The 21,937-nt window shown below is 35.2% G+C and overlaps 1 protein-coding gene across 1 annotated transcript; it reads right to left on the bottom strand.

Annotated features, from left to right (window-relative positions):
• Window positions 1-37: 37 nt before the first annotated feature.
• Window positions 38-18,159, bottom strand: LOC107004664 (copper-transporting ATPase HMA4-like). The gene is made up of 9 exons (XM_015202957.2): window positions 17,944-18,159; window positions 16,445-16,733; window positions 15,243-15,988; window positions 14,654-15,125; window positions 14,372-14,539; window positions 13,604-13,858; window positions 12,854-12,976; window positions 892-1,377; window positions 38-608 (listed from the first exon to the last, which is right to left on the bottom strand). Exons 2-9 carry the CDS (start codon window positions 16,700-16,702, stop codon window positions 216-218), a joined length of 2,901 nt encoding a protein of 966 aa, XP_015058443.1. The 5' UTR covers window positions 16,703-16,733; window positions 17,944-18,159; the 3' UTR covers window positions 38-215.
• Window positions 18,160-21,937: the final 3,778 nt, after the last annotated feature.

The following is a 21,937-nucleotide window of genomic DNA, read 5'->3' as shown; positions in this document are numbered from 1 at the left end:
ACTAAAAAGAAAATATTGTCATATAAATTGAGACGGATGGATCACAATACATACCAGTAGTATGTAATACTTAATGCTTAGCAAGTAGCAACAGAACCATAATGATAAAACACCTAACCAAATGTTTTACTTGTAAGATGTTCACTATAAAGTAATTGACAAGGGTATCATATTGAGAAATACTAAATACAACAATGGTGATTATTTGAAAAAACTTAATTGACTCGAGTGTTGAGAGGTTTCTTATAAGACTGCAGCAGCAATGACGAACAGACCACGCTAATGGAAGAAGCAGCCATGCAAGCACCAGCAAGCCATGGGGGTAAACGGATTCCAGTGAAGGGGAACAAGACGCCAGCAGCAACTGGCATGCCAAGTACATTGTATCCGAGTGCCCAAACGTAATTGAGCCTGATACGTGACATTGTCTTTCTAGAGAGATCTATTGCTGTGACAACATCTTCAAGGTTGCTCTTGATGAGAACAATATCAGCGGCTTCTATAGCTACATCAGTGCCTGCGCCAATTGCCATCCCAACATCAGCTGCAACGAGTGCTGGGGAATCGTTTATCCCGTCTCCTACCATTGCAACAGGAGTGCCTTTCAACTGCATCAAAGTGGTAGAAATTAGAAGCTAAGTTGAGCATAGTGGATCTTTAAAGCAATTTCCCTCAAAATGGACAAAACTATTTGTTCACACACATGATTATAGTCTGGAGTTTCTTCCTAGCAATTGCAAATCATCCTCAAAATGAAACCATAATGCATAAGACATACAGACAACAATAGCCAAGCCGTTAGTACACAAACAGCTTGCCCTACATCAACTGCTAATCATGAATCTTGACAAAAATATGCATATTATTAAGGAAGAGGAGAGAAAAGCTTGCCTGCAATTCTTTAATCTTATCAGCTTTTCCCAGCGGATCTGTTTCAGCAAACACTGTCTGAATTCCCACTTCACTAGCTATTGCTCTTGCTGTCGCCCAGTTATCACCAGTCACCATGACACTTGTGATGTCCATTGAGTGGAGAAAAGAAATAACGCGTGCAGCATCTGGCTTTACAGGATCAGTCACAGCAAAAGCCCCAGCTATTTTCTCATCCACAGCAACCAATACACAAGTCCGAGCAAGATGTTCATGCTCTGAAATGTAGTTATCAACTTCACTGCTTACTGGGACGTTGAAAGCATGCATAAGCCTCCTATTTCCGACTAGGATTTTCCGTTCTCCAACTTTTCCGCTTACACCAGCTCCAGTGTGCACTTCAAAGTTCTCTATCTCAGGGTGATATTCATTTTCAGCACCGTGCTTCAGGCGTAACTTTTTGGCATGATCCACAACTGCTTTTGCAATAGGATGCTCACTATTTGCCTGAAAATCAAATTCTGGACAAATGAATCCAACACAGATATGCCCAAGATAATTGATACTTCACTAAATTTTTTTAAAAATAACTTCTTCACTGAAGAATAACACAATAAAATACCTCGTTTTATTTGAGTTCATATTTGAATAGCCTAATTTTATAATGGAAAATAAAAAATATATAAAGGAGTAAAAACTCGTCTTTACTGAAAAATTGAAGAAAAACTCTTTCGCTAGAAGTAAGAAAGACCCTTCTTGAAAAAAATGAACGAGCACTGAAATCTATACATTGATTCACAATTTTTTTGAACCGTATGCATCAAAAGGCGCATGCATGGGTTTAGTGATTACTGATTAATAACTGAACATGATTGCAGGTAATCCACTTTCATATTGAAAAAGTCCAAAAATCTCACTTCAATGGAATTAATGTTAGCTGTGGTAACTGATGTAACTATATAGCTGCGATAACTGATGTAACTACATTCACAACAATTAACACTCTCTTGTAAAACAATATAATATGTTCCCAAGTCAAATTTGCCTACAATATCAAGGTTACACTTCATAAAGAAAAACGGAACTAAAAGTGGGAAGCGATGCATTATCATTTTACAAATACAAGTTGAGAAGAAATCATGTATGCACCAAAGTTATTATCTCATGTGCCAGAGGGCCGCAATATTCAGTTCAAATAATTTACTATTACGATAGTACTGAAGCTTCAATTCATGGAGAGGGCTATAGGATAGGAGGTAGACTAATTCATAAACTTAACGGTGATAATTGAAGGTCAGTCATGTTGAGCTATGATCTATGAGGCCTTAGCTATGCCACATATGGAGTTTTGATGATTAACAAACATAACAAACATGATGTAAGAACTGGATTTTAAGCATGTCTCAAATAATGACAGATATTGTTTATGACAAAGAACTACTGAAGAACCAATTCATTAACATGTCTATTGTGTTTATGGCAAAGAACTACTGAAGAACCAATTCCTTAACATGTCTATTGCAAAAGCTGACTACAGAAGTACACTGCAAGAAGCAAAAGAACTAGGTCGTTCACAGGATACTACTAAAGATGTTGATCAGGAACAAAGCAAATTCCAAGTGCATGAAGGATTCCTTGAGGAATTGGGATTACAGATAATCACATAGATCAAGGAACAAGAAATCGAAATGAAAATATTACAATAATTGCACACATGGAAAGAACTTTGGAAATAGGAGAAACACAAAGAAGGCTGACGCGCAAATGAAAACCAAGTTAAACTTGGATTAGGTTCTTGGATTCTTTCACTTATTGATAGCATCCACATTGGCATACCTCCATTAACATTGGCGGGCTTCAATGGAAAATCAAGAAGATGTTTATCATGGAAGAAGTGTTCAAATGCAACCCAAAGGAAGAAGATTGGGGCCACATGAAGCTCAAAAGTTGAGCCAGCCCAAAACATTGAAAGTCCAAAGCCAATGTTTCCTTATTTAAAAGTTTCCTAGTTTAAATTTTCCTAATTATTATTTCCATAAAAGTAGGATTTGAATCTCATTCTATTTGGGATATGTTTTCTCTATATACAGGGGTGGGTTTTGCTGTTTTTAGAAGACATAATTATGATTATTTGAGAGGTTTCTCTTCTTCACACCTTTGTGTGTGGTGACAATGAATTTATCTTACAACCATGTAAAAATAATTTTTAAGAGGTTGTTTTCTCATTTGAATCTTGTCTCCGGCTATTGGGGACCCCATTTCCGTACCAACGCAAGATATGTTTATTGGACTCTATGTACTTACGAGCGGAAATCATCGAGGTATATGTGTAATTAGATATAATCCATGTGATGCCAGAAACCATCAAAATAAAAAAAGAAGTGACAATAGTTACAATAAGTATATGAAAGAACCCTTTTTTCGAATTCCTATGATGCAATTGGGGCTTATCGACAGAAACAAATCAATTTAGATAGTCCTTTGTGGCTCCGGTGGCGACTAGATCAACGTGTTATTGCTTCAAGAGAAACTCCCATCGAAGTTCACTATGAATCTTTAGGTACTTCTTATGAGATTTATGGACACTATCTAATAGTAAGAAGTCTAAAAAAAATCCTTTTTATATACATTCGAACTACTGTTGGTCATACTGCTCTTTATCGAGAAATCAAAGAAGCTATGCAGGGGTTTTCTCGGGCCTATTCATATGCTACCTAATTCTATGATACCGAGGGACTTCGGGGCTCTCTACTTCAGCTAGGTCCATAGTTCCGGATTTATACGTGAATCAAGATCGATAAAAGGAAGTTTTACAATCACCGACTCAAACCCATTGTTGAATCCTACTCAACTAAGATTAATTCTTAACTTTATATCTTTGATTTCTATTTAAGTAAATTAAAGAAGGTGATTAATTTTTACTAATTATTGTCTATAATTTCTTTAAAATAGGGGTCAAAATCACTTTTAATCTAAGTTCTTGAATTGACTCTATTAGCATTGTTGGACTATAGAGGATTTCCAAAAAGATAGACCATATCAAGATTTGATCATCTAAGATCTTAAGATAATTTTTGTAATCTAGTTCTCCTTATGTAAAATATATGATTTTGTATAGGGATAATGCACAAGTACTCCCTCAACCTATGTCAGAAATCTCATAGACACACTTATACTATACTAAGGTCCTATTACCCCCTAACTTATTTTATAAATAATTTTCTACCCCTTTTCGGCCTACGTGACACTTTCTTGTGGGCCCAACATTGGTTGACTATTTTTTTCAAATAAGTGCCACGTAGGCCGAAAAGGGGTAGAAAATTACTTATAAAATAAGTTCAGGGGGTAATAGGACCTTAGTATAGTATAAGTGTGTCTCTAGGATTTCGGGCATAAGTTGAGGGGGTACTGTGCATTTTCCCTTTTGTATAATTCCATATTTTATGGGATCTTGATGATTTGTTCCACAATCATAGATATAGAAAGATATTAATTAAATTATTCAACTATCTTATTCCATATAGTATCAGAGCTTTAGGCTTAATCTTGACTAGTTTTATTCATCCTGTCTTGAAATTTTTTTGGCTATCTTTATCCTCCTAAACATTGAAACCATTGAAAAACCATGTCAGAAAATGTGACTGCTGCAAATATTCCAGCCTCTGTAAATGTTTATGCAACCATAGAGAATAACTCTATAGTTCCAACCCTCTTATCGGTTGAATAGAAAAAATCACCGAAAATAGGCTCAACTGGTGTTTATACCTTTTTAGATGGTATAGGGAAAATACGACACCTTCTCAGTACAAGATCATCTAAAGAAGAACCCATGTTTGACACATAGGATGAACACGATGCAATGATGTCTTAGTTACGAAACTCTATGCTTCCAAAAATCAGTACAGTGTTATGCTTCTGAAGATGTAGTGAAGGAGACATACTCTAAAGTACATGATGCTGCCAGGATCTATGAAATAAAAACAAAACTTTCTGCAGCAAAACACATAGCTTGACCTGTCACTGAATATTCTAAATTTTACAGGGGTTATGGCAAGAAATGGATGGTTATCAATGCATTCAAATGGATTGTAAAGATCATGTTGTAATTCTGAAAAGAATTATTGAAAAAGAAAGGATTTATGATTTTCTTGCAAGACTAAATGCAGAATTTGATTTCGTGAGAGTTCAAATCTTAGAAAAAGAAGTGGGTGGTAAAAATGATGTTGTAATTTAGAAAAGATTTATTGAAAAAGAAAGGATTTATGATTTTCTTGCAAGCTAAATGCAGAATTTAATTCCGTGAGAGTGCAAATCTTAGGAAAAGAAGTGGGTTGTAAAGATGATGTTGTAATTTTGAAAAGATCTATTAAAAAGCAAAAGATTTATGATTTTCTAGAAGGCTAAATGCAGAATTTGATTCCATGAGAGTGCAAATATTAGGAAAACAAGATCTGTCATCATTAAATGAAACAATGACCATTATACGGACAAAAGAAGGACAGAGGAGTGTTACGCTTGAAACTCAAATAAATGAAGGATCAGCTCTTGTAGCAAAATGGACAAGTTCAAAAGAATTTGGAGTTTCACAATGGAAGAGCACCATCAAGCCCGCGGGTTCATTCAAACCGCCATTCAACAAGGACAATCTTTATTAGACCTATTGCAAAAGATATCTACACACCTGAGAGAGATGCTGGAGACTCAATTGTAGACCTCCAAACAAAAACATTACTTATGAAAGCAAGCACATATATCTAGCAACCCTCTAACTGATGAAACAAATCCACACTGAACTTCAACAGGTAGTTATTCATTGGCCTTCAAAGGCATTTCTTGCTCTGTTGTTACTGATGTCATAGACAAACTATCTCCAATATGGGCAGTTGATTCCGGGGCAACTAATCACCTGGCCAGTTGCTCACATCTCTTCATAACATATTCCCCATGTCCTAGCTAAAAATGATAACTATAGCCAATGATTCAGTTAATACTGTAGTTGGATAAGGAGACATACCGTTGGGAAAATCCTTAATACTTAAAGATGTCCTTCGTGTCCCAAAGTTATCTGCAAATCTTATTTATAATCAAGAACTCACCAAAGATTTCAAATGCCAAGTAACTTTCTTCCTTTCATATTGTTTATTTCAGGCATAGAACATGAAGGAAATGATTGGGTGTGCTAGTGAGAATAGTGGTCTTTATTATCTAGATGTCCACAATGGTGAAGATACAACTAAGAATTCCTTATCTAGTTCATCTTGTATGAATTTGTTATTCCAATAAAGAGAAAGTATGGCTTTATCATCATCAGTTAGGTCATCCTTCATTTTATGTAATCAAAAGGGAAAAGGCATAGATTCCCCCTTAAACTTGTACCCAAAAGTTGTTTACACACTCAAACTATCATGATGATCTATTACACACCTATACTGTTTAAAATGAATTTTTTTACCCCCTAAAACTGACGTGGTAAAATAAATTAGAATAAAAATAAATCATGCGCATCAGATAATTATTAAAGTTAAAAAAATCAGAATTCTCCTTATACCCCACCCCCACATCTCTTCTTCTTCATACCCTACCCCCCACATCTTTTCTTCTTCATACCCCACCCTTCTCATCTTCTTCAAACCCAAATAAGCTTAAATGAATTAGCAACAAGAAGCAATGTAGTAACAAGTTACTTCAAAAACACCATTTTTTTTCCCATAAACCTTCCAACAAGAAATCAAAATAGTACTAGTGACTTAAGATTTGTTTTTGTTCATGTCATCGGAGAGTAAAACAAAGTTTGGGTGTTCTCAGTCGTGAAACTATGGTGAGACTTTTAAGAAAACTAGATGAATGATCGATTGAAAAGGGGAAGAAAATTATTTTCAATTATTCCTATCTTTTAAGAAACCTCCATGAAAAACATAGAAAAAGTAAAAAAATGTGTTTGAATCTGAAAAATATTTGCAATTGGATCTTGATTTTCATGGTCAATCAATGGAAGAAACTAAAGGAGTCTTCTAAAGGTTCATTTTGGAAAGAAAAAAAATTCTTTCACCATACGAATCAACTTCAAATTTCGAAAAATTTTCTTGACGGCCATTGTACAAAGCTTCCTCTTTGCAACGAAGAAGATATAATTATTAGAGAATTTTACTAATTAATTAGAAACTAATTAAAGTAAAATATAGCTAACAAAAGAAAAGTTAATTAATAAAGAAAAAAACAAAAAAGATATTAAAAAATTATAATTTCTGACATGGTGCTGACATATCATTGATGTGGCAGCGAGTGTAATACACCACATAATGTGAGAGTAGTGTTATACCTCGTAGGGTGATATTAAATTCACTTTTAAGTAGTAAAAGGTGTGTAATGGATCGTCATAATAGTATAAGCGTGTAACTGACTTTTCAGTACAAGTTCAGGGAGAAATTTATGTCTTTTCCCTAATCAAAATGATATTTCCATCTTTGTTTGTAATGATTGTGAAATTGCAAAAAACAAATGTGTTCCCTATCCAATTAGTCACAAAAAATGTCAAACTCCATTTTCTCTTGTTCATAGTGATATTTGGGGACCCTCTGTCATTCCTGATATTTCTGGTGCTAGATGGTTTGTATCATTCATTGATAATTGTATAAGAGTAACGTGGATCTATTGTCGAATTCAACCTACCTTTTGTAATCTGATCAAAACCCAAAATGATGTGCCTGTTTAAAGATTCTGATCTAATAATGGCCAAAGACTACTTCAATCAAACCCTCTCTATTTTCTTCCAAAAAAGGGGGATAATTCATTAATCTTCATGTGTCGTTACTCCTCAACAAAATCGGATAACAAATAAAAGAACCAGTGTGTTACTTGACATTATTAGATCTCTATTGTTTAACAGTAAGGTGCCAAAATAGTATCAAGGAGAAGCTATCCTAACTGCTGGACATCTTAGTAACAGAATGCCATCAAGAATTCTGAACTTTAAAAGTCCGCTTGATACTCTTTGGAATTTCTTTCCAAATTTTGAAATTTCCAATAAATTGGTTACTAAAATCTTAAAAAGTGTTGCCTATGTTCATATTCATCTCAAAATGGAGGCAAATCAGATCCACGTGCTCTTAAGTGTGTTTTCACAAGATATTCTCCTACTCAAAAAGGTTACAAGTGGTATCAATCATCATCAAAGAAATTCTTTGTTTCAGTTGATGTCACCATTGATGAGTGTGGATTTTTTTTATCATTCTTACAATCAAAAAGAGTCATTGAAGGGATAGAGATCTCTAGACTTGTCACTGTCTAATTTGTCTATTTCTAGTCGTGTCAAATCCTTGCCTGGGTCATCATTTCTTCGGTCACCCTAGTCTCTAAATTCAAATGAACTCATTGAGTCTTTTAATCCACATATAGATATTGGAATTCAAAAAAATAATCTACCATTGCAGGTTATTCCAGAAGAAAGAGGCTAATCGATCAAACTACTCAGCAACAATCATCTCTTAAGGTTACTACTCCTAATACCCATCTTGAACTTGTTGAACCATCAGAACACGAAACCAAATTGATCATGAAGAAGAACCTAACAAACCTAGTGACTTTGACCTTCCCATTCACTCAGAAAGGAACCAAAACTTGCACACAACACCCTTTGAGCCTTTCCAGACATATCAAAATTTATCCCCAAGTCATTAAGTTTTTCTCTGTAACCTCCACACAATTCCTATCCCTAGAAATTTGTCAGAAGCATTAGGAATGGGAGAAAGCTATAAAGGTTGAAATGGAAGTATTGGAGAAACATAAAACTTGGGAAATATGGAATCACCAAAAGGGAAAAAGTTGATCGGATGCAGATTTTAAAGCACATTAGGTAGCAAAGGATTATACACAGACCTATGGAATTGATTATTTAGAGACTTTTGTCATATTGGAAAAAATGAATATAGTGAGAATCTTATTATCATTGGTTGCGGTTTTCAATTGGAACCTACAACAATTTGATGTAAGAAATGCTATTTTACATGGACTTAGATGAGGAGATCTATATGGAGGTGCCACCCGATTTTGAAGGCAAGAAGGGAATGGTGTGGACTTAAGAAGGCACTCTATGGATTAAAGCAATCACCTCTCATGCATGGTTTGGAAGATTTGCAAAGGTTATGATCAAGCTAGGGTATCTACAAAGTCAAGGAGATCACACATTTTTCATACGACACTCAAAAGAGGAAAGGTGACAACATTATTAGTTTATGTAGATGACATCATAGTAACATGTAAGAAGATACAAAATCTGAAGAAGTGTTTACTCATAGAATTTGACATCAAAGAGCTTGGGAAATTAAAGTATTTTTTGAAAATCGAATTTGCACACTCAAAACAAGAAATCTTTATCTCCCAACAAAATATGTGTTTGATTTACTAAAAGAAACATGAAATTAGGGTGTAAACTAGTGGCTACACCAATTGAATAATCATAGTTTGTGCAATGCTCCAGAAGGGTGGAGTGCTGGTCAGTATTGAGGTTAAACCCACTTTAAGGGAGGAAATCAAGCCAAACAGTTTGGGGATAAGCACCAGAGGCCTGCATATTGCTTCAAAGGATAGTCATTAACTTTGTGATGGGTCTTCCTAAGACTGAAGGGAAGTATGATTCAATTTAGACCATTGGGATCTGTGCTTACCGTTGTGTAAGTTTCTCATGCAACAACAGTTGCCCCTCTAGTATAAATATTGCACCATTCGAGACACTTTATGGGAGGGGATGTATATCACCCATAGGGTGGTTTGAGGTTGGCTATGTAAAGCCTCTAGGTGTTGACTTAGTAAGGAAACTCAAGAAAAGATGAGGGATATCCCAAAACAAGTTGTTGACATCCAAACAAAAGGGGGTAATGAGGTTTAGCAAGAAGGGTAGCTTAGTCCTTGATATATCGATATTTGATCCATTTAAGGTTCTTGACAGTGTGGGGCTAATAGCGTATAGACATTGCCGCCCAGTTTGTCCAGGTCGATCCAGTTTTCCATGTATCCATATTGAAGAGCTACCCTGGGATGAGAGGTACATCATCAAATGTGATTCTTCCTTGTAGATAAAAATCTTCTATACAAAGAAAAGTCGGTTGTGATTCTTGACCGGGATGTCCAAAAATTGAGGATTGAAGAAATAAGGTCAGTAAAGGTTCAATGAAAGTATCATCCAACTGAAGAAGCCACTTGAGAAACCAAGAAGGACATGCAGGACGTGTACCCTAACCTAAGGTACTACGACTAAGCTCACTTTTTCTTGTTGGATTGTTCCGAGACAAACAATGGGTAAATTTAGGGGTGGGCGTTCGATTCTTTAGTTTGATTTTATCAAACTTCTATTCGTCGATTTTTTATTTTGAAAAATGTGTACTGTATACCAAACCAAACTAATTTGATTCGATTTTTCAACTTCAGTTCGATTTAGTTCGGTGTTTTTAAATTGGGTTTTTAGTGTGAACAAAATATAAAATAAGGACAAAATCAAAGTATAAAATACTTAAAAATTAACAACTACGTTAAGTAATGATGTGTCTCGTCGTGGAACACTTATTATGCTAACTAAAATACTACATTTGTCTTTATCAAGAACATTGTGCCTCCAACTACTTCTCGAGAAAAAAAATGAAAACGGTTCCTCTACATAACGTAAATTGATAAAATATATTTGAGTTCCTCCTGGGATATAATTTTTGAAGTTAACTATTGAATTGTACATTTGTTGCTACTTTGATTTGTACATGAATGATTCAATTGTTAGTTTATTTATTTATTTATTTTCTTTAATAAAAGTCCAGTTCTTCGGTGCACCGAAGTTCTCATACCCTACACCGAACCAGTGTTATCAAAGGCGCGCTTAAGCCCTGAAGCGAGGCTCAAAACGTGTTGAGCACTTCACCTCACTTTATGTGCGCTTTAGTGTCGTAATCAAGGTTCTAAGACAAACCTTTCCTTGCCAATGAGCCTCTTATGAAGAAGTGACTCTAAACAATTGATATTTCACTTTATCATAATTTCTAGTCAATTGCTTTGGTCATATATATGTCATTCATATTTATAATTATTAGACTTGGACTAAACATATACATTTGTACTTTTTTCTCCCTTTGAGCCTTTTTTCATTAAGGCTCACACTTTATTTGCGCTTCGCGCTTAAAGCCCCCATGGACCTTAGAGCTTTGTGATTTTCGCTTTTGATAACACTGCACCGAACACCTAGCTGAAGAACCAAACTTCTTAAAAAATAACACCGACGGCCGATACCGAACCGAAAATCGAAGATCGAATTAGTTCGATTTGGTTTGGTTTTCGGTATTTATGCCCACCCCTCGATAAATTGGTATCCATTGTAACGAATTTTTCGATCGTTAAGGGCAAACTATTTGTAAAAAAATTGGGCAAGAAAACTTCCAAAATAGTAGTTGAAAATTTCTATTTAGGCTAGTTTTACATGAAATCTGAGCATGGCGAAGTATGAGACAATCCAAGGAAAGGATTGGGTGATACGTCTATGTTGAGTTTTATTCTTGTAGCTAAGATAGTAGTCCGTATAGCTTTTCGGAATAGAACTCCCTATAACAAACTTGGCGTGAAAGGGTTGATTTGGAACGTCAAGATTTGAGGGTGGAAATAAGCTAATTTTGGAGGAGTTTCATGTTTGTCCCATGCAAGTTGCTATTGCGGGTGACATAGCGCTATAGCAGTGGATTTAATTCCTGCTACAGCGTCGTCGTGATAGCGTGGTTAGTCGTTGTAAATGCAAAAAAAAAAAAACCACCTATTATTGTCCAACATTTTGGGGACATGGGCGGGTTAGGCTAATTTTCATCCATTTCTCATGAGCAACCTTCTAAAGTAAGTAATTTGTTTTCCAATGCGATACTTTGATTTCTAGGCCTAAGAGGCGCTAGTTTTAGCCCTAGAAAGGGTTTGGGTTCATCCTAAGATAGGGAAAATTCGGGTTTATGAGGATTTTGAGTGTATGACCTTAGGTTGTTTATAAAAACATGTATTCTTGATAAACTTACTGTCATTCGCTAATGTAAACATAAAATTGTTAGATTTGGGTGAATTAATGGTGGAAAAGCCCTAAAATGGGTGGAAAAATCATGAGGTTGGCCTGAGGTTTGGGATTAAAGTTATAATCTGGAAATGTTTAGGTCAATGTGATTATTTTGTACTTGTGTTATTATTTTAGATCATGAACAAGCTAAAGGTTCATAAAAGGAGTCAAAAAATCGTGATCATAATTTTTCAACTAAAGATGGATTACTTGTAGAAATTGGATTTCCTCAATCTAATCCGACTCCTCTCCATATTGATAACAGAAGTGTCATTCAAATTGCTAGCAATCGCGTATCATGAAAGGACCAAACACATTAAAGTGGAAATGTATAAGAGTCATTACTCTTCCAGATGTATAAAGTGATCTTCAAATAGCTAATATGTTTACAAAATCTATGGCACGGAAACAGCATCATTTTCTAGTAGGCAAATTGATGTTTTTTTTTTTGATCCACCAACATCAATTTGGGGTTTGGGGGGGGGGGGAATAACTCTTAGATATATGTATAATTATGATGTCAATTGCTTTCAATATGTAGGAGATATTAGGGATAAATGTAGCATAATTTTAGAGATATTACAACTAGGAATAACAGATATTTGGGGGACGTAAATATCAGATATTTAGGCATGTAAATCAAAATTCTTTCTACTTGATGGAAGAAATCTCAATATGGGAGCACTCAATCAACAAACTTGACACATCTAACCTTCTCCACTTAATACAAGCTTTAGTAATCAAGGGGTTTGAATCTGTGATGTGTGCCTAACCTACACAAGGCGCTGCTCTCTTACCACTAGACCAAAGGTTGGGGACATCTCCACATAGCAAAGTTACCAGATAATAGGGTAGGCATCACATCTAAGAATGTATAAAAGAAAAGAATTATGAATACAAGGAAAAGAAGCCTACCTCGGCAGAGATAGTTACATCACAGAAGTCTTTCATGGAGATGTTAGAAAATAGCACAGCACTGACAACACTGGGTTTCCCAACTGTCAGTGTTCCTGTCTTATCAAACACAACCAGTTTCACCTGTGCAAGAACAAGATGTGTTTACATTAACACCCACATAAGAAAACAGAAAAATGTAATTGCTTTTCTGTTTATGAATTAAAATTAGTCTTCAAGCACAATTGAACTCCCAGTTAATTATCTATTACTCCCTATGTTCCTAATTACTTGTCCACTTTTGAATTGGCACACCTATTAAGAAAACAATGATTGACATAGTGAGTTTACCATTTTACCTCTATTAATTATAGAGTGGGTGAATTAAAAATTAAGATTTTCAAGAAGTTCTACCTTTTTCAAAGTAATTAATTGAGGGTATAATAGGTAAAAGAAATTGTCCTTTCTTGATTTGTCAAAATGGACAAGTAATTAGGGACAACTAAAAAAGAAAAAGTGGACAAGTAATTAGGGACAAAGGGAGTATTATCCATAGAAGTAAACAAGAACTTCTAGAACCAAGGATTGATCTCACTTCTGTCTCTGAGTTTGAATTTTCAAGGCAATGAACTGACAACTCTCACGCCCTTAACCCCTCAATTCCCTCTCAGTTCAAAAGAGAAAAAAAAAAGATGAGTGGACAAATTTCTTGTGTGAAATTGAAATACTTTAACCTACATGCTACTTATAAGGCTGGAGAGGTGAACAAACCTTATGTGCTTTTTCAAGAGCATTTCCACCTTTAATAAGCACACCTTGAGAAGCGCCCTTCCCGGTAGCAACCATAATTGCTGTCGGAGTAGCTAACCCGAGCGCACAGGGGCAAGCAACCACCAATACCGATATACCAAACTGAAACGCAAGCTCAAACACAGTCATTCCTTTTGGTATCCAACTTGAAGGATATACACCTAGTTCTCCAGGGATAAACCATGCCAGCCATGTCACAGTTGCAGTTAAAACAACCTGAAATGTGATAAAATTGGGTTGTTTTAGCTATCCAGCAGATAACTGACAATATCTGAGAATAAGATCAACTCAAGCTATTTCAGATATTAAAAAACATATGCACGGTGCTGTACACACACATTAGAAACTATGACAGGCTCCAAATTATTCTTCATCCTAGTCATTCAGATTAAGGTCTTAGAATAAACCAGAGTATATTTGGCCATGGTCTTCGCTATAGATTTCATTGCTTGCATCCACCCGTACTTAAATATGGTCCATCGTCACTAAAGAATTCTAAAATGAATATACTGAAGATATAAATTGCAAGATATATCTTGATCACATATCGAGGCAGTACCTCTTTTGCCTAAACAAGCATACGCCAATTAAGATTCTGCCTGGAAAAAAATTAGCCATCATGCAGATCTGAATAGTTTTGTATGAACTGCTCGGATTTCATTTCATTCATAAAAACAAAATGAGCTTACAGGATTTGTACTGGTTTCTACTAATATTGATAGTACTCACCGTGGGTACAAAAAATCTTGATATCTGATCAGCAAGTTTCTGAACAGGTGCTCTGGCAAGCTGAGCAGCTTCAACTAACTGAACAATTTGTGAGAGGGCAGTCTCCGAACCAATATGAGTGGCCTTGATGAGTACACACCCATTCTCATTTACAGTTCCACCAATGACCTAACAGTACATGTTTATTATTAAAAAGCATGTTAAAAGATATACAATCTGTTGATGATAGCCTGCATTTGAAAACAAAAAGTGTGAAACGCATGGCCAACAAATCTTGAGTACCTTATCACCTGGCATCTTAGAAACAGGCCTAGCTTCTCCTGTGATCATACTCTCATTCACATAACTGTGACCACTAATAACGACGCCATCTACAGGAACTTTTGCCCCTGGAACAATCTTAAGTACATCATTCTTTTGTATTAATTGAGAGCTAATTTCTGTCTCAGAAATAATATTCCCAGCACCATCCAGTGTCAATAGGTATGCAGTCTCAGGAGCCAGCTCTGTCAACTTTGCCAAAGCATCTGATGTCTTTCCTTTTGCAAGAACCTCTAGGTATTTTCCCAATAATATAAATGATATCAACATGGGACTAGTCTCAAAGAAATCTTGCCCCTCAAATGAGTTTGAGGTCAATGCTTTTACCATTATATAAACTGAATAGAAATAGGCAGCATTAGTTCCCAATGCAATCAGAACATCCATGTTTGCAGATACCCGTCTTAGTGCATGATATGATCCTGCATAGAACCTAAAATAGAAGTTCAGAATTAGAAATGATAAGATTTTACTCAAATCTCTATGAAAGACAGTTTGGAATAAAAAAGAAAATCACATCGCACATAAATTTCAATGAAGGAAAGAGTACCTTCGACCAATAACAAACTGCACAGGTGTACAAAGGATCCATTTTAACAATATTCCAACAGTTAGCATGTTGAAAACCTTATACTCCAACCAATTTCCATAAGGGGGGAGCATTGGAAGTACCATTGAGAAAACAAATATTGGCACTGAAAATAAGCAACTCCACAAAAACAGGTTCCTGTAAGTGTGGATTTCCTGCTCTTTTTCTATTTCTCTCTGTCTTGGTGGGATAAACAAACTTGCACGGTAAGTACTTGACTCATGCCCAGATTCTTGGATGCACTGCATTAGGGTTCTTGGACCAATTATATCTGGTTCATAACTTATGGTCACTCTATGCTCTTGCTGGTTAATGTCAACAGTGTTTACACCTTCCAAAGCATCGAGACAGCATTGAATAGCAGTAAAATCATCTGGAGAATTGATGCCTTCTAGCTTGAAGTGTACTTTATTTAAATCGCTGCCTGAACTAATTATATCAGCTCCAAATCCAGCATCTTCAACTGCTTCAATAATCCGGCTGGTACTTGTGACATTTGGATCAAAATGAACTTTTGCTTCTTCAAGAGACAAACCAACCACAGCTTTCTTTACTCCATCAATCATCGAAAGAGCACGCTCAACAGACTCAGAACAGCTTGTGCATGCCATCCCTTTGATTCTGATCCGGCAGATAGCAATGTCTTGCTCTGGGAATTCATCAACCAGAAAACCAGTGTCTTCGACAGCCTCTTTTATCTTTTTTGCCTGGTATAGTCATATATTTAGTTAGAAATACGGAAACATAAATAAAGAAGAAAACCAAAGAGGAATCAACCCCATCAAATCAATCTCTGAAGACATAAAAATGTATTTGTAAAATTCCTCTTCACAGTGAGACATGCATAAATATGTATTTGTATGCTATAGCTATGTTTGCTCACTCTCCAAAAATGTAGCTGCACCTGTATTGGATCCTCCAAAAGAGCACAACTTTTGGAAGCAGACATAATACTGGAAGTGGAAAAAGAAAAGCACAAAGAAAAAAATCAATCTATCAGTTAACAATAATAGATTTTGTGAATTTTATAATCAATTTGTCGACAACATGAGAAGGCAACAAAGCTATTTGGTTGTCTAGGACTCTAAAGTCCTTGAATATTTGATGATTAAATTCTTGGCTTAAAATTAAGAGAGTATCCCATTGTCTTAAATTGGACATACACTGATAAGTTCTGGCACATATTTAACAACGGCCTGGCCTTGAAGTGGAGACACTGTAGCACTCTCAATCCCCTTCAGCTTTCCCAACGCAGATTCTATGGAATTGGAACAAGATGCACAAGTGATGCCATTAACTTTGAAGAGAAGAGTTCTAATCTTTTTATTCCTACTGTCACTTAGTTGAACCACAGTGACAGCTACAGCATCGACATCTTGTAAAAGCGGTTTCTTCAATTCGTCCTTCCCGTTAGCTTCCATTTCTTTATCGTGGGAATCAAAATCTTCAACACTGAAAATAGATGATAACAATAGTCAAACCACAGATATTATTCAGTCCAAATTGAGCAATCCCGCAATTTCTCATAGTTAGTTCAACAGATTAACCATTTATGGAAATGAAACCATTGAAGGCACCCCTCAAAACACACCATTATGCAGATAATGTCTCCAATAAAACCAGTTCAAACATCTACATACTATCAGACACTTCCATAAGACAGATTAATGGGAGAGAATGTCCACGAAACTCGTTCTCTCTCTCACACACACACAAAAGTGGGTAAGATAGCAAAGGATAAATCGGATTTCAAGCACCACATTCACTATAGCTGAAGACTGATCACTTGCAGGGGTGGAGCCAGGAGGGAGTAAGGGGGTTCATCTTCAGTGAAAAATTACATTGTATATTCAAGGTTAGAACTATTGTATACGTGTAATATACTGTAGGTGTTTAATCCCTCGACTTCTTTTCATATTTTGAACCCCTTAGTGAAAATCAGGGTTCCGACACTAATTACTTGGGATTACTTTATCGGTTCTTATGAATCAAAAAAGAGAAGAAACAGGAAAAAAAGACATGGCAATACATAGTAGACAAACGAAATGTCTTGGTAACACCACGATTCACACGCATAAATCCAATACCTTCGTAACCTCAGTAAGAAATTAGCTCATCAAGAAAAAGAAAGAAGAAGCCGAAAAACAGAGTGACCCATAAGAAACAACGTACAGAAAGTGAAATACCTTTAACTATTTTGTGGCATAACTTTCAGTATAACATAAATTGATCAGTTGGGTTTTCCTTTCTTCACTTAAAAAGTATATAAAAAAAACGTGAAGAATCATGGAATAAGAAGGTGAATATAAGCAAAAATTTAAGAGACATCCATTCACCTATTAACAATTTGGCCAAAATTCATCATCACAAAGCTCCAAAATCCATAAACAGACCAACCCATTAAAAACAACATACAAAAATGAAATGCCTTTAACTAATTTCAGGCAATATAACAGAATATTGATCAGTTGGGTTTTCCTTTCTTCACTTAAAAATTCAAAAAAAGTGCAAAATTTTGGAATAAGAAAGTCAACCTAATAAAAAAATTTAAGAGACACCCAATAACATATAAACAATTTAGGCAAACTTTTACTATCACAAAGCTCCAAAATCCACAAAACAAAGCTACCCATAAGAAAACAACGTACAGAAAGACAAATACCTGCAAAACTTTCAATATAACAGAAGATTGATCAGTTGGGTTTTCCTTACTTAACTTAAAAGGTCAAAAAAATATGAAAAAAAATAGAACTTTTGATAGGGTTTCACTGGTTCAAAAATATAGGGTTTTGAGTCGGAGTAAAAATGCGGAAGTTGTAGACGGTTGCCGGAAAAAGGCGAAGGTGACGGTATGGTTTTATTAGGGAAAAAGTTGAATTTGAAGTATGTGTCTCTTTATATAATGGGCTGGAAAAGATGCTTCCCATTTTGGTCCACTACCATCTTTTGAATTTTCGAATATAACGAACTGGTCCTCTACTTTCCCACCAAGAAAATAACTCTCTACTCCTTATTTTACCCCCTCAACATGTGCTTAATTGCATAAATAACCCTTCATTTTTAAAGAAAAAAATTATTGATATCTACATCAACTAATGAATATAGATACTAGTTAGAGTTGAACTATCCAAAATTATACTTATTTTAATTTTCGAAGAAAGGCCTAAAATACCTTTCAACTATTTGAATTGCTACAACATTGCTCTTCAATCACCTTTAGGTCCTGAAATACACAAGGTAGAGTTTTCCTAAACATCAATGAATAAAAGATTTAATTATTTGTTCATATATGTACCTATGTCTAGATAAATATATATAATATTTACCTTTGAGAATTTTTAGTGGATCTTGTCTATTTAGTGTTGCTTTCACATGCATAAATCCAAAATCAAATTACTGCTAAGAGCAGAACGTATGAAGCTAAAGAGCTTAGTTGTACCAATGTTTGACTACTAGAAAAGGTTTTAAAATAAAAAATCAGACTCCATCACGATAAAACTCAAATGTTTTTATGGGAAATTCTAACACAAATATTTTTTATTTAATTTTAAAGGTGATCAAGTTTGTACGGATTAATGAGTTTTTATTATGAAAAATAAGAAAAAGTGAAAAAAATAGAAGATTGAAAATAGATGGAAGTATTATGACATACAGAAAACTCAAAGTTGTAAGCTTATTTTGTAACAGATATTGAGTCCTGAAAAGTATGACAGAATAATAATCACTGTAAAAAAAGATTATGAACAAAAACTAAGTACATGTAACTTTTGAGTTTGTAAAATGTAAAAATCTGGAAAAAAAAAGAAAAAAAAAGATACAAAACAATATGTTGAAAGAGACAAAAGTCTAGAAAAAAGGGAAAGCATACGCTTAAAAAAGACGAAGAAGAAAAAAAAGGATGGACAACGATCCAACCTGGTAGGAACAAAATAGCGTAGTAGTTGCTGGATAGGAGATTTGACTGGGATTAAATGTTATATAGGGTAAAGGGTAAAATAGTATTATAAAATATTAAGTATACATATTATTGGAAAAAGAAATTAAGTAACAATGCAAAAACACCAAATTGTTTGCTCTATAAAATGGAGGTTTTAATTGTTATGTAACAACAAAATTTGACAATACAATACATTTTAAGTAACAATCAAAACAAACATTGTATATATGGTAACAATACAATACAATACAATGGGTAACCATGATCCAAACATAGTTTAGTAAGCTCAAAATACTCTTATGTCTAACAGATGACGCTAAAGTGGATGAAGGGTAATATTATACCAAATCTCAAGGTCCTTTCCATTAAAATAATTTGAAATTACTTAATATATAAGCTTATGTGATTAACTTGATTTTGAATAGTAAATTAAAAATAAAATAAAAGGTTAGGTATTTACTCTCTACACTCCTTCCCCCTCCCCACCCCCCCAAATCCAAACCCTTCACTTCCTATCTCTTCTATTTATATCACGATCCCAACCATCGTGATTGACATCACACTAAACCTCCAGTGGGAGAGTCATTACTTCATCCCAACTAAGCAAACTTAACCAAAATACTACGCATTTAAAGATACGGAAGCAGGTTTAAATGACTAAAGAAATACGGAATTCCCATAAACTCCGAAAGTTCAACAAATTACTAACAACTATTTCGAAAGTTAACCCCTAGAATTGAAAGTCATTATACCAAAAGTCCGAAACATCAAAAGTGCAACAAGTCTAAGAAAAAAGGGTACAATCCCAACCAAACATAAGAAATATCTAATCAACAGTCTCAATTTGAAGAGAATGGACTAAACAAAAATGAATAATTCCATTGCAGCCTGAAAGAACTTGTTCACCATTGAAATTCGATTTGGATCACTAGACCTCCTAGATGAGGTCTATCAAATAGTCGCCTGAAGATGCCTTGTACTCAACAAAGAACGAATGCAGTACCAGTACAACCATAGTGTACTGGTAGGATCACACGACTATTCTAGTAAGCAAACATATATAATCAATAACAACATAGTAAACACACATATACAACATATATAAATCAGTTATCATTGTAGGAACAATGTACAATTTCACATTCTCAATAACAAACAGATACAACGGTATAATGGTCCTCTTATGGAACCTGCACCTAAATTGTTAGTGTGTCAGAACGTGACATCTGATCTAATATATGTGTCAGAACGTGACACTCGATCCAATCAGCACAACCACAATCACAACCACACTCATAATGAACATTACTCATAATCACACAATCAAGTATTAGGTAAATGACATGCAATTGTTCATTCATACTCATTTTCATTAAGTTTGATCTACATTGCCTCAATTCATATACATGCATGCATACAATGAAGCAATTGTCGGCATATACCACACAAATAGGCAATCAAACCAATCACCTACCTGAAAATCAAGATTGAATCTTTCTAAGGCACTTGAATCTTTTTTTTTGAATTCTTTTCGCTTATTTTTGGTTTATAAACTAATAATTAATGCAAAGATCAATAAACAAGGCATGATTTACCCGGATAATAATCAATCTATCGATCCATGGCCAATCCCAAGATCCTAGTATTTTATTAGGGCTTTTGCCACCATTAGTTTCAGGTCAAAACCCTGGGTATCTAAGTTTTATGGATCAAAAAATGGATCAGGGAGTAATGAAGCCAATTGAGAAAGAATTGGGGTCGAAAAACTTTTTGGTAGTAACTTGGAATTTCTTAACATAGTTTAGATTTAGACAAAGTCAGAATCAGTAAGGTCTAGAGAAATATGGTAATGAATGAGAGATTTAATTAAATTTGGATCACATGAGTAGATAGCTAATACGTTAAGGAACCCGTACTATTTTGCGAAATCGAATTTGGGCAAGTAGAACCTCCAAAAATGATCTTAGCTTGAATGGATAGTTGTTGAATGTCAAGGGATGAAGGTGTGTGGTGAAATGGGGGCTTGAAACTCAAACTCTAACATTTTGTCCCCGTGCATGCCGCTATAGCGGGATGGATCCATCTGTAGCGAGATAGTCACGACTTAAATAGGGTAATACCCCCCAAAAACATTATTTTCTGCAAAAGTTCATTTTTGAGAGTTGAGAAACGACCCAAGACTATATCTTGAAGGTTTTCCACCTCTTCTAGCACTAAAGGTAAGGATTTTACTCTCTTAATCCATTTTTTTATCCGTAGAACTTGGAGTCTCGGTTACTTACGATTGGGGGAGGGTTTTGATATGAAACTAAAGGTGGAAAAAACCTTAAATTGAGTATTAGAATCTTGGGTTTGGTCTCGGATATTGAGTTTGTTGTAATCCGGATAATTAGACATTTGATTGTTGATCATTGTGTATATTAATTATTTATAGTCCTAGAACAAGTGAAAAGAATCGGGAAAGGGAACGAAAGTTGCAGAAAAATAACATTCTTTTTTTTTGGACCCGACTTAAATCGTGATTGGCCCGCTACGGTGGACCCCATCCCGCCACAGCGACCCTTCCTGGCAGGATTAATCTTGCCCTGGCGTCTTGCACGGAGACAGAGAGTCAAAATTTGAGTTCCAAACACTCATTTCACAACACACCTTCAACCCTTGACGTTCAAAAACTCCCCCTTCATGCTAAGATCAGTTTTGGGAGTTCTGCTCGCCCGAA

The sequence above is a fragment of the Solanum pennellii genome, chromosome 11 (genome assembly GCF_001406875.1).
Source record: "Solanum pennellii chromosome 11, SPENNV200".
NCBI classification, from domain to species: Eukaryota; Viridiplantae; Streptophyta; class Magnoliopsida; order Solanales; family Solanaceae; genus Solanum; species Solanum pennellii.
Note: the sequence above shows the minus strand (reverse complement) of the source record. Positions and strands in the feature narration are given on the sequence as shown.

Bases quoted from the DNA above. Each gene is read 5' to 3' on its own strand.
- LOC107004664 (XM_015202957.2), bottom strand. From the start codon at position 16,702: ATGGAAGCTAACGGGAAGGACGAATTGAAGAAACCGCTTTTACAAGAT. The intron at 1,378-12,853 runs GTAGGCTTCTTT...TTTGATTTTCAG, and splicing joins ATGTAACTATCTCTGCCGAG to GCAAATAGTGAGCATCCTAT. The intron at 609-891 runs GCAAGCTTTTCT...ACTTTGATGCAG, and splicing joins ATAAGATTAAAGAATTGCAG to TTGAAAGGCACTCCTGTTGC.